The 11,488-nt window shown below is 48.2% G+C and overlaps 2 protein-coding genes across 2 annotated transcripts; one reads left to right on the forward strand and one right to left on the reverse strand.

Moving 5' to 3' along the window:
• Window positions 1-545: 545 nt before the first annotated feature.
• capslb (calcyphosine-like b) lies at window positions 546-4,747 on the forward strand. The gene is made up of 5 exons (XM_070989256.1): window positions 546-807; window positions 1,585-1,724; window positions 2,994-3,171; window positions 3,243-3,452; window positions 4,360-4,747. Exons 2-5 carry the CDS (start codon window positions 1,588-1,590, stop codon window positions 4,459-4,461), a joined length of 627 nt encoding a protein of 208 aa, XP_070845357.1. The 5' UTR covers window positions 546-807; window positions 1,585-1,587; the 3' UTR covers window positions 4,462-4,747.
• A 1,996-nt stretch (window positions 4,748-6,743) lies between these two features.
• On the reverse strand, window positions 6,744-10,163 carry il7r (interleukin 7 receptor). Its single transcript, XM_070989265.1, has 8 exons — window positions 10,075-10,163; window positions 8,687-8,819; window positions 8,445-8,599; window positions 7,973-8,121; window positions 7,719-7,878; window positions 7,527-7,638; window positions 7,371-7,443; window positions 6,744-7,166 (listed from the first exon to the last, which is right to left on the reverse strand). The coding sequence occupies exons 1-8, from the start codon at window positions 10,160-10,162 to the stop codon at window positions 6,744-6,746; spliced, it is 1,293 nt and encodes a 430-aa protein (XP_070845366.1). The 5' UTR covers window position 10,163.
• Between the last annotated feature and the right edge of the window lie 1,325 nt (window positions 10,164-11,488).

Below are 11,488 nucleotides of genomic sequence, written 5' to 3' on the forward strand. Positions count from 1 at the left end.
AACACTGATGACTACTGCAGACAAGAGACAAGAGCGCTGCAGACAGACAGACAGACAGAGACAGGCAGACAGACAGACAGACAGACAGACAGACAGACAGACAGACAGACAGACAGAGACAGGCAGGCAGGCAGGCAGGCAGACAGACAGACAGACGGACAGACAGACAGACAGACAGAGACAGGCAGACAGACAGACAGACAGACAGGCAGACAGAGACAGGCAGACAGACAGAGACAGGCAGACAGGCAGACAGACAGGCAGACAGACAGACAGGCAGACAGACAGACAGGCAGGCAGACAGACAGACAGACAGACAGAGACAGGCAGACAGAGACAGACAGACAGACAGAGACAGGCAGACAGACAGACAGACAGACAGACAGACAGACAGACAGACAGACAGACAGACAGACAGACAGAACACTTCCTGTATGCGTTTCATAATCATACATAATAAAAGCGTTCTTACGTGAAGAAAGTGGGAGACCTTTATTATGAAACAACCACCGGAAGTGTTGAAATGTTAGCGAGGTTAGCAAACATTCGTTTGACTAAAGTTTATCTTCAAAAAACGTTCAGACGTTTCGTTTTTTTACGAGTAGAAAAGTACTGCGAGCCCAGTAAATACTTGTAGCAGTACTCGTAGTATTTATAAACAGGTACAACTGGAAACACGTCTCTGAAAGTATTGCTACTGAACAGCCAATCACGGGACAGAAAGCAGGTCTCCATGGTAACCGCGGCTCGCTCCGTGTCAAACTTCCTGTTTGTTGTTCGGGCTGAAGGTAAAAGCGTCGAAGTGTCGGTAAGTTTGTTTTTGTCTGTGATTCAACGGCTTTTCAGAACAGCCACCTGATGACGTCATACCTGCAGCTTCCTGCTATCACGAGCTGTTACAGACTGCGAGCACACCTGCCGCAGACCAGTCCGGGACCGGAACTGTTCTGATCCTTTACTGCAGTAAAAGTCCATCAGTATTATCATGTACTTTGAGTATCAGAGTAAAAATACGCAGACTACTGTGTGTACCTCAGACAGTATCTTTCATCACTGTCAGGTGAAAGCACAGTATTTCCCTCTGAGATGTACTCCAGTTGAAGTATAACGCAGCACAAAATGGAAATACTCAAGTAAAGTACCTCAACATTGTACATAAGTACCCCAGTAAATGTATGTAGTTACATTCCACCGCTCAGCGGCTTTGAAGAAATCACCTTTCCAAACAGAGTCACCACCTGTAATCCGTCTGACGTCGTGCTGACGGTCATGTGACCCTCAGCAGGGCGTTCACATTATTTTGTCCAGCCGCAGTTGCTTTCATTTGTCCTCTGAAGTGTCTGAAACGTGTTGTTTCGTTCAGGCTTCATCCGTCAGCCATCCAGCTCCAACAGCCGCCATACGTCTGAGCCAATCAGAGGCCAGAGCTGCTGCTCATCGTCAGCCAGTCATATTCATCTCCAGACGCTGAGTGGATTCTTCTCAGACGGAACCTGAAGAGTCTGCAGTGATCTGGACGTAGAACCTTTGACTCCTTTCACTGTCAGTCCTTTGAATAACAAACGTGCTCTGTTGGCGCCGGCGGCGATGGCGGGGACGTCGAGACACGATCGAGAGATGGCGATGAACGCCAAGCGCCGACTGTCGGAGTGTTCGGACCCGGTGGAGAGACTCAGGCTGCAGTGTCTGGCCAGAGGATCGTCCGGTATCAAAGGTCTGGGCAGGTGAGCTCCTCGTGCATCCTCCACCTGTTCATGACTGTCAGTGAGTTTATGATGAACGGTCATGTTTCATTCTGACATTCAATTTTTCAATTCAGTTCAATTCGGTTTTATTTGTATAACGCCAAATCACATCAAAAGTTGTCTCAGGACACTTTCCATGCAGGGCTGGTACAGGCCGAGCTCTTTCAGACCAACAATTCCCTCACCAGAAATATCTGTTTCATCCCACAAACTCTTCTTCTCATCATAAACTGCCTCCTACATTACCCACAATGCAACAGTCAAACAGACAGGAGAACAGGAGGACATCCCTCTGGGAAGAGTTTAGCATCGACGCGGCTAAAACATCAAATGTCAAAGATGTTGGAGGTGATGATGCAGAGGAGACACAAACAGAAGCTTCAGCTGGAAGTGTTTCCAAACGGTGGGACGTGTTTTACAGTCAGCATGAGGAGCTCAGCTGTCACAGCAGCACAGCATGGAGGGACTGAGGTGCCTCAGCGCTGCAGTTGAGCTCAGTGTTTGTGGTGATGCAGTAAAGAGTCAGAACGTGTTTGATCGGCGTGCACAGCTCAGTGATGACGCTGTCTTCGTCTTCCTGTCCTATGAGCTGTGAACAGCTAACGGAGGCTGCAGGATGTTGTGATGTGTTCGCCTTATTATCACATTATTGTGTGCTGTTGCTGATTTTGTGGTTTCGTTTGCTGATGTTCTCACGGACTGACTCAGTGTGGACGGACTCAGTGTGGACGGACTGACTCAGTGTGGACGGACTCAGTGTGGACTGACTGAGTGTGGACGGACGGACTCAGTGTGGACGGACGGACTCAGTGTGGACGGACTCAGTGTGGACTGACTGAGTGTGGATGGACGGACTCAGTGTGGACGGACGGACTCAGTGTGGACTGACTGAGTGTGGACGGACTCAGTGTGGACGGACGGACTCAGTGTGGACGGACAGACGGACTCAGTGTTGTTTGTTGTTGTCCTGCAGATGAAGAGGAGCTTTTAAAGCAGCTGATCAGTGACTGAACTCAGCTCAGCTGCAGAAAACACAGCACAGAGTAATACGACGCCGACAGACACAGTAACCCACGAGTACTTCTACTTTAAACATGAAGTACATTTTCCTGATGAACCAGGTTTTTGATGTGTAATGGGGTATTTTCAAATCATGGTACTTCTGAATACTTCATCCAGCGCTCTTGTCAAAGGTTGAACGCAGCTGTTGTTCATGGCGGTCACATCTGAAATCTGTTTGTTTGTCAGAACCTTTAAAATCATGGATGATGACAACAACCGCTCGCTGGACTTCAAGGAGTTCGTGAAGGGTTTGAATGACTACGGGATCCTGATGGAGAGACACGAGGCCACGGCTCTCTTTCAGCACTTTGACCGCGACGGCAGCGGGACCATCGACTTCGACGAGTTCCTGGTCACTCTCAGGGTAAATATACCCACGGCCGGCGTGCGCTCGCCGTCGCCCCGTGTTTCTGAACGTCTGTCTGTTCACTGCAGCCGCAGATGTCGAAGGCCAGGAAGGAGGTGGTCATGCAGGCGTTTCGGAAGCTGGATAAGACAGGCGACGGCGTGATCACCATCGAAGACCTGAGGGGGGTTTATAACGCCAAGTACCACCCCAAGTACCAGAACGGCGAGTGGACAGAGGACCAAGTCTTCAGGAAGTTCTTGGACAGCTTTGATTCTCCGTACGACAAAGACGGAAAGGTAATTACCGCCCCAAGTCTAGTCTGACAGGCAGCTTGTTGTCAGGTGTGAAGTCAGTGGCAGAGAAGCTGCAGTCATTGGTGCAGACGTGTCTTCATGCTGTGCAGTCATTGGTGCAGACGTGTCTTCATGCTGCCGTTGCTCTCTGAAGGTGACCCTGGAGGAATTCATGAATTATTATGCTGGCGTGAGCGCGTCCATCGATACAGACGTCTACTTTATTGTGATGATGAGAAATGCCTGGAAACTCTGACTAAGTGCCATTCTGGTAAACAAGCTCATGGTGGTGGAGGAGGGTGGAGGAGGGTGGAGGAGGTTTCCATCTCATGGTTTTCTAGTTTAGGAAAGTGTGTGACTTCCTGCTCACTGGAAACCTTCTGCACAGTATACCGTATGGTTCCTGTTTCTGAAATCGACCTCAAAGAGAGAAAGACGCATTCAGTATGAAGCAATAATTAGATCTCATAGAACCATACAGCATACAGAGGTCAGAGGTCAGAGGTCAGTGACTGAAACCTGTAGTTTACACGATGAACTCAGATCATCGTTTCTCAGACACGTTCACACTCTTCACTCGCTGTTTCCATCCAAACATGATGCTGGAAAAATATCTGCCTCGTAAGTCTGTCAGTGGACCTTCAGCAGCAGACTCAGGTGTGGACACACTGCAGTCACACCTTTCACTCCATGTTAAACCTGTGACGCCCCCGTGGCAGACTATCGTAGATTGACCTCGAGGCGTTCGCTGCTGAGCTTCATGTCTTCACTGGACAGAAAGTCTGTCTGCTTTCAGCTCGTTTGGATGGAAACCAGCTGCTGTCTGATCAACAATCTGGTGATGGTGTCTGCTTTCATTCTGTCTGACTGTGATGTCGCCATGGCGTGAAACCTTTCCTCTCATCGACAGGTGACCAAAGAGGAGTTCCTCAACTATTACTGTGGAGTCAGCGCCTCCATTGACAGCGATGTCTACTTTATTCTAATGATGAGAAACGCCTGGAAGCTCTGAGCTCCCAACTGTCAGGTGTGCTGAAGAAACACCACGTGACCTTTCACCAATCAGGAAGCGGCTGTGATGTGATGATTCTGTGTCTGTAAGAGTTAGAGACGACTCTCTGGATGACCGTCTCAGGCTGAGAATGCTAGTTTAGAGAGCGACTTTGATCATTTGATCATGGAAGCTGAATATGATGTAAAGATAAGGACAGGCAGCAGCATGCTTTATAACACTTCTTTCTTTTATTGTGTGTTAATATGAAACACAGCATACCGTTTAAATAAAAAGCGTTTGAGACAACATGTGGTCGAAGGTTCAGTCGTGCAGGACGAACAGTGTCTGCAGTACAGTCAAGAAACAAAGCGTACATTCTGTGTTTCAGCCGTCGCTGTGGGGAAACATGAGGTGGAGGTTGTGTCAGATATATTAAGAAGCAGCATGTTGTGTGTTTGGCGTCTCCACAAACACAAAGTCGGGTTGGGTTGCTGCAGCAACACACCCACATCTCACCTGCAGACTCAGTGCGATCGGATGACGAAGGCTGTGATTCAGAGCTGCTGGTCTTTACAGCAGTGAGACGTCCGTCCCACAGCAGGACTTTCGGTTCTCTAACAGTTTACAGTTATGATACGAGCAGCTTTCTGTTAAAGGAACTCACTGGCGTTTCTCACGTTAAAGACTTGTTGTAAATCTTTACGCAGACAGGTGACAAACTGAAGGGAACCCTGAACAGAGTGGTTGTCAGTCAGGAGGTTCTATGAATCCTTCAGGTGGTTCTTGGAGGAGGTTCCGCTCGTCCTTGTGGCTTGTTCATCAGCTGTCGGTGGGTGATTCTTCACTTTATTTCTTTTTTAGGTGGACATTTGGAGGAAGTTCCAGGTATATATTAGGTCGTTCTGGTGGGTCTTGAGGAGGTTCTGATGGTCCTTTAGGTGGTTCCAGGGCTGATTATGGTTTTTTGGTTGGTGGAGGACTGGAGTTCGTCCTTCCAGTTGAGTTCCACAGAATCTATCAGGACAACTGAAGCTGTTCTGGAAACTCACGGTGGAACAGCACTAACACACTTCAGGTTGAGATTCACTCATTTGTTGCCCGTCTGTATGAATCCAAAGCTTAATGGAACTGTTCGACCACCTTCCAGGCAGCCAATAGAATCCATTTGCGTAATTGTGGTATGAAACTTGCAAGACTTGCTTGAGAAAGGTAATTCACAACAGACCTCACCGAGCTCAGGTAATGAGGTGAACTGATCCTTCAACCAATGAGCTGCCTGGAAGCCAGCATGCTCCGGACACTGTTCTGTGATTTGTAGTAAAACATACAGAAACACTGCAGTGATCTTCTGAGGTTCCTCCAACAGTCAACTCTGGAAACACCAGGTGACTGAACGAGGCGGCATGTCAGTATACAACATATAAGATATTCTGAAAATACATTTGATACAATCATACGGCGTCAAAAGCAACGAAATACATCAGAAGCTACATTTCAGTCCCTCGTGGTCGATAGTGCTCGTTTATCAAACTGCTACATTTTGGACTCAAGTGAAGGATTAAAGTAAAAATACTCAACTTTTACAGACGTAAGGGTCAAAGCTGACTGCTCTTTTTTCCACCTGTCCATCACAAACCCCTCGCTGTTGTGGAGGCGGCGCCCTGCGCTGCTGGAGCCCCTTTGGTTGCTCCTGACGATATTAAGGTGGTCGTTTAAGATGAACTTTAAAAAATGATAAAGTTGTGCGCTTTTGCAGATAACACATCATGTTCAGATTTTTTGGGATTGTTTTGGGGGAATGGAGGGATGTGATGTGGTGATGTCTCTGATTGGCTGTTCCGGCAGTGAGCACGTGATAAATCATGTGATCAGTTGTTCTCCTCTTATGTAGGAGTAAGTCTCTCGATAGATGCATCTCATTCTTCATATTCAGAGGAGAACTTTTGCTCCTCAGTTAGCTCTTTAGGTCGGTGCTTCCCGACTTTATGACCCTGAAGGTCCCACATTTTCCTTCTCCGATCATTTGATTTGAATGATCTTTAAAGGCCTCAGAGGGAGTAAGTGGTGGACAAATGTTGACCTGATGATGGCGCTAGAGGAAAAGTGAAGGGATCATCAAAGTCACTGGGGGGGGGGGGGTTCTTTCCTTCTTATGCATTTAATGGTTTTGTGGCCCCTCACACTTATCTTGGCACATCGTGAGGAGCCACAGATTCAGAGAATTCTCAGAAGTTTGATTCATAGCCAGGTCTGTCTGCCTGTCCATCACCACTCCTCCTCCTCCTCCTCCTCCTCCTGATCTACTTGATCTGATAGAAACTGGACATGGTGACGTAGGCCTCCTCCTGCTGGCCCACTCCAAACACCTCCGCCTCATTTCCTCCATTGCTATGTTCAGGCTGAGGTGTGTGAGGTCTCTCCCCGAGCTGGAGGATGTCAGTGGGTGAAGGACTGGTGCTCTGGAGGCCTTCCTCTCCGTCGGAGGAGCTCCTGCTCAGCAGGGCGGACAGCTCCAGCTCCTCTGTGCTGGCACTGGTGGTGCTCCTGGAGGAGTCAGAGCTGTGCGTGGAGCATGGATGATTGGACTGTGCACCTTCGGCGGCGGCAGCAGCAGCAGCAGCACTCAAAGGCTCTGCAAGCCCACACAGCTGCTCCTCTGTTGTCTCCATCGGGTAGACTTTAAGGACACTGACCACCTCAGGCTTGAAGTTCAAAAGGAGGCCCTGCGTGGGGTTTCACATTTGGTTATTATGAAATAGGAATCATGGGATTATCAATGACTTTATCATCAGCGTGCTCACAATACCGACTACTCTTAAGGCTCCAAGACAACAACATTTAGTGAAATCAGTCAATTTGAGTGGATTCACTGAGGAGAAAATCCAGCAGATTTAAAGGTGAAACAGTGTCAACATAAGACCACTCACTTTATGGGGCTTGCAGATCTGCACCAGTGTGTGTTTGGGGTGTGGGATGCTCGGCCACATGTAGGTAAATATCCTGTGTGGGAAGGGAAAAGAAATATTAATATACGAGACGTTTAAATTGATTGATTTCCTGACTAGACAGCAGAGACGTCGTACTTGTTTTTCCAGAAGAAAGCAACACTGGAAGGCACCACCACCAAGAGGACGAGACACACAATCAGTGTGTATGTTTCTGGACTGTCCTCTGTCTGTCTTTGGTCTGTGTCTTCTTGAAAAGAGAGGACAGTCTGAGATAAGATCACTTTTGTCCTCTGTGGTTCAAAGAAATGGAAACATGTGCGCTCTTACCTGTGGGAGTGAAGAAGCTGACCGTCTGGCTCCACTCGCTCCAGCTGCCCTGCAGGAAGGTCTGCGGGATGGCCCGCGCTCTCACGTGGTACTCTGAGTTCTTTCGGAGGTGCTGCATGTCGATCTTCATGTGTAATGACGAGAGGTTGTGAGACTGCGGCTAAACGGCAAGAACACGAACAGTTGGATCACTGCTGAGCATTTTCAAAGGGAGGAAAACCAACTGAAGCAACACAACTGGAGGATGCTTGTACTTTGCTGCCTGCGGTCCAGATGAGCAGCTGGAAGAGCTGGTTGTCCACTTTCAGGTAATCGTTGTGGTACGGAGTCCGAATATGAATGACAGCCTGGTTGGACTCCTGGTCGAAGGTAACGTTCCACACCTGAGGACTTCTCGGTTTAACTACAGGAACACAAGAGAAAAAAAAGAGGAGAATGAGGGGACGGCGACAGGTGTCTTCACACCTGCGGGTTGGTTCATGTGGTCCAGACCACAGAAGAAGAAACAGGGCAGCTACAGTTTGGTGACGGTTGTGGTTACAGCAAACGAACTGTGAGTACGGTACAGTGAACACACCGCAAACAGCACTGACCATTGATTAGACTTCAGATTGATTAGACTTCAGATTGATTAGACTTCAGACCATTGATTAGACTTCAGATTGATTAGACTTCAGACTCAGTGTTTAACCTGAGTGTGAACGCAGAGCTGCAGAGAGGATTTACCGATTTTCTTCAGGTCGACGGTTGTTGTGACCGTGGCTCCTGTCTTAAGGTGGACGGTCACATTGACGTTAACGACAGGTTTCAGATCTGTGGAGCTGACGGTGTCGCCGAAATCCTCCATGCACTCGATCCTCATCACGCTCCAGTCAGTGTAACTGTGAACAGAGGGCAGAGATTCTATCAGTCACACGATCTGAGTGCTGCCGATGTGCCATCGAGCAATGAAAGATAAAACGCTTTACCACACTGTCATTTTCTCAATGCCATCGGCCTCATCATCTTCATCATCCTCGTTGTCATTTCCGCCTCCGACCAGCTGACAGGTCAGGCTGCAGCCGTCGGTCATGATGTGGGAGGTGCAGCTGATTCTGGCCTCTGAGGACAAAAGGGAAACAGTTCATTCATCCATCCATCTGTTTTCTAGTGCTCGTCTGCTGCTCCTTCCTCCACAGGGGGGCGCCAGGGAGGATCCCGATCACAGGCTGAACCACCTGAAGTTGCTCCTTTCAACATGAAGGAGGCCGAGCTCCTCAGCTGATCTCTGGCCATCAGCAGGACGGTTCACCAACAGACATTTACTAAAACAGCCAGACTCACGATGGACAGTAACAATTAAATCCTCGCAGAGACACAAAGATCTTTGACGAAGGACACGAGACGGAAATAAAACTGAACAGAGCCAAAGTCAAACCAGGCGAAGATAATGCTGTGAGTAATGTGAGCTCAGAGGTCAGAGGTCAGAGGTCGTACAGGGAACCTTCTTTAAGTCATTTAGAGAATGAGGGGACCTTAAAACTCAAGTCAAATGTTCAGTCTCAGAATACAGAGACACGATAATCTGGATGGGATGAGATGAAGAACGTTGTCCTGGTGACAGAAAAGGTTGATTTCTCAGACGTTGATTAAAACAATAATAATATTAACTCGGTGTATTAACTTCCATCCCTGCAGACATTCAGGGTTTAGATGAGTTTCCTGACTCTGCTCATCCAGCCATCGTCTACAATCATCTACAAACTACTTTCACCATCAATCAATGAATCCTTTAGTCTGAAAAATGTGAAAAATCATGAAAAATGTCCATCATAAGTCCCACAATGTTGTCTTCAAATGTTTTGTTTTGTCCAAAACCCAAAGATTCAGTTTAAAACAGGAACAAGTCAAACAGAGAATCAATCACTGACAGTTCATTTTGGGCCAGCTGACGAAGGCTTTGCCAGCGTCGTTGTGAGCTTCGTTCTCTGTGAACTTTGCTCATCCTCTAACTTCAGCGCCACCATCGGGTCAAAGGGTTCAATACTTCAGTTTATGAGCAAACGCCTGCACAACTGACTCCCATCAGCCTCTGATGTTGAAATGTTCAAAGGATTCTAAAAGAAGACTGCATGTCTCACCTTTCTATGACATCACAACCTCTCACAGGTGAGTCTACCTGTCGATTCACTAACACTGAACGCACATGATTCACCACCTGCGTTCTCCTATTCGCTCACAGTAACTAAACCTCTCTGAACTGATGATGATGATGATGATGGTACAGTGACCCATCCCAGGTATTTGTTCTGATCCAGAGCACCTAAACGTCACATTTCATGACTTTTGTGAATTTATTAAAAATGTGTCTTCTTACCTACAACAGCGTCTCCGTCTCCACTCTGAGCGCAAGTTACAGCCGCCAGCAGCATCAGCAGCGCAGAGATCCAGCAGCCGGACGGCATCTCCTCACTCCTCACTGAGCCTCCTCACTGAGCCTCCTCACTCCTCACTGAGCCTCCTCTCAGATCACTGAGCCTCCTCACTGAGCCTCCTCTCAGATCACTGAGCCTCCTCACTGAGCCTCCTCTCAGATCACTGAGCCTCCTCGCTGAGCCTCCTCTCAGATCACTGAGCCTCCTCGCTGAGCCTCCTCTCAGGTCACGGCACCTCCTCACAGCTGCACGGTGAACTCCCTCGCTGCCTGCAGCCTCAGCTGACAGCTTTTCTTGTCAGCGGGGAGGAAGAAGGAGTGGCGAGCGCAGAGGAAGAGGGGGGCTGTTGTGTTCGTTGACTTCTTTGCTCACAGGATGTTCTGTAAGTCAGAAAACAACTTTGTTCAGCAAACAGCAGCTTGTGTGCAGAAAGAAGGTGAATTATTGGACGGTGAACGGTGTCAGCTGAATGCAGAGGAGACAAAAGGCTCTCATCGGTTCCTCAGTCTGATGGAAACATCGGCTGAACTCACTCACAGACTGTTTAATGTTAATGATGAGATGTTTAATGAAGTCAAATATAGTTAAAGTTACGGTTTAATGGACAAACTTACAAACTTGCAGCCATGACTTTAAACAACAAGGTGCATTAGCTTGTGCTAGCTTTAGCTTTCTGCTATCTCCTCCTTGTTATCTTGGTCATGTTTCTTTTAAGACTGTGTTCAAAGTGACGGTGCGACAGTCCGTAAATCCAGAGTCCACCACGAGTCCAAAGCCTGAACTCCCCTTTGACTCGGTGCTGAGCGGCGGCCATGAAAACCACCGTGTCTGAGTCAGCACTGCTTCAGGTCTTCACATCCTCACACCTTCATGGACGAGCGTGGAACTGGACCACAACTTCAGTGTTGAAGGAAATGACATCAGCAGGCACTTGCTGCTCATTGGTTAGTCTGATTATCAGCAGACAGTTTGAGCAGTTTGTAGCCTCATGTAATTCCTCGTTGAGCTGACCTTTGAGGTGATGACGCTGCTGTCGGCTCGGCGGGCTTCACGCGGTGGCGTCACTGTTACAGCTGGCTCAAACCACCTCTGCAGCTCTGTGGAGTTTTTCAGCCTGTTTTAGCTCCTGGTTTCGGTTTTGCAGCACATTTCCAGTCTGGTTCATAAAGCTGTAAACAGTTCACGACCTGTTGACACAGGTGGAGACGAGCAGGTGAACATGGTGGAGCATTGAGCAGCTAAAGAGCCAGATATTTCCCTCCGGAGCTGGAGGAGACCAAAAACTGAGCTAAAGAGAGAGAACATGAGCCGTCCTCAGAAATGACCGCATAGGTCAGCTTTGCAAGCAGGTTACCA

Source organism: Chaetodon trifascialis, chromosome 20 (assembly GCF_039877785.1).
Source record: "Chaetodon trifascialis isolate fChaTrf1 chromosome 20, fChaTrf1.hap1, whole genome shotgun sequence".
NCBI classification, from domain to species: domain Eukaryota; kingdom Metazoa; phylum Chordata; class Actinopteri; order Chaetodontiformes; family Chaetodontidae; genus Chaetodon; species Chaetodon trifascialis.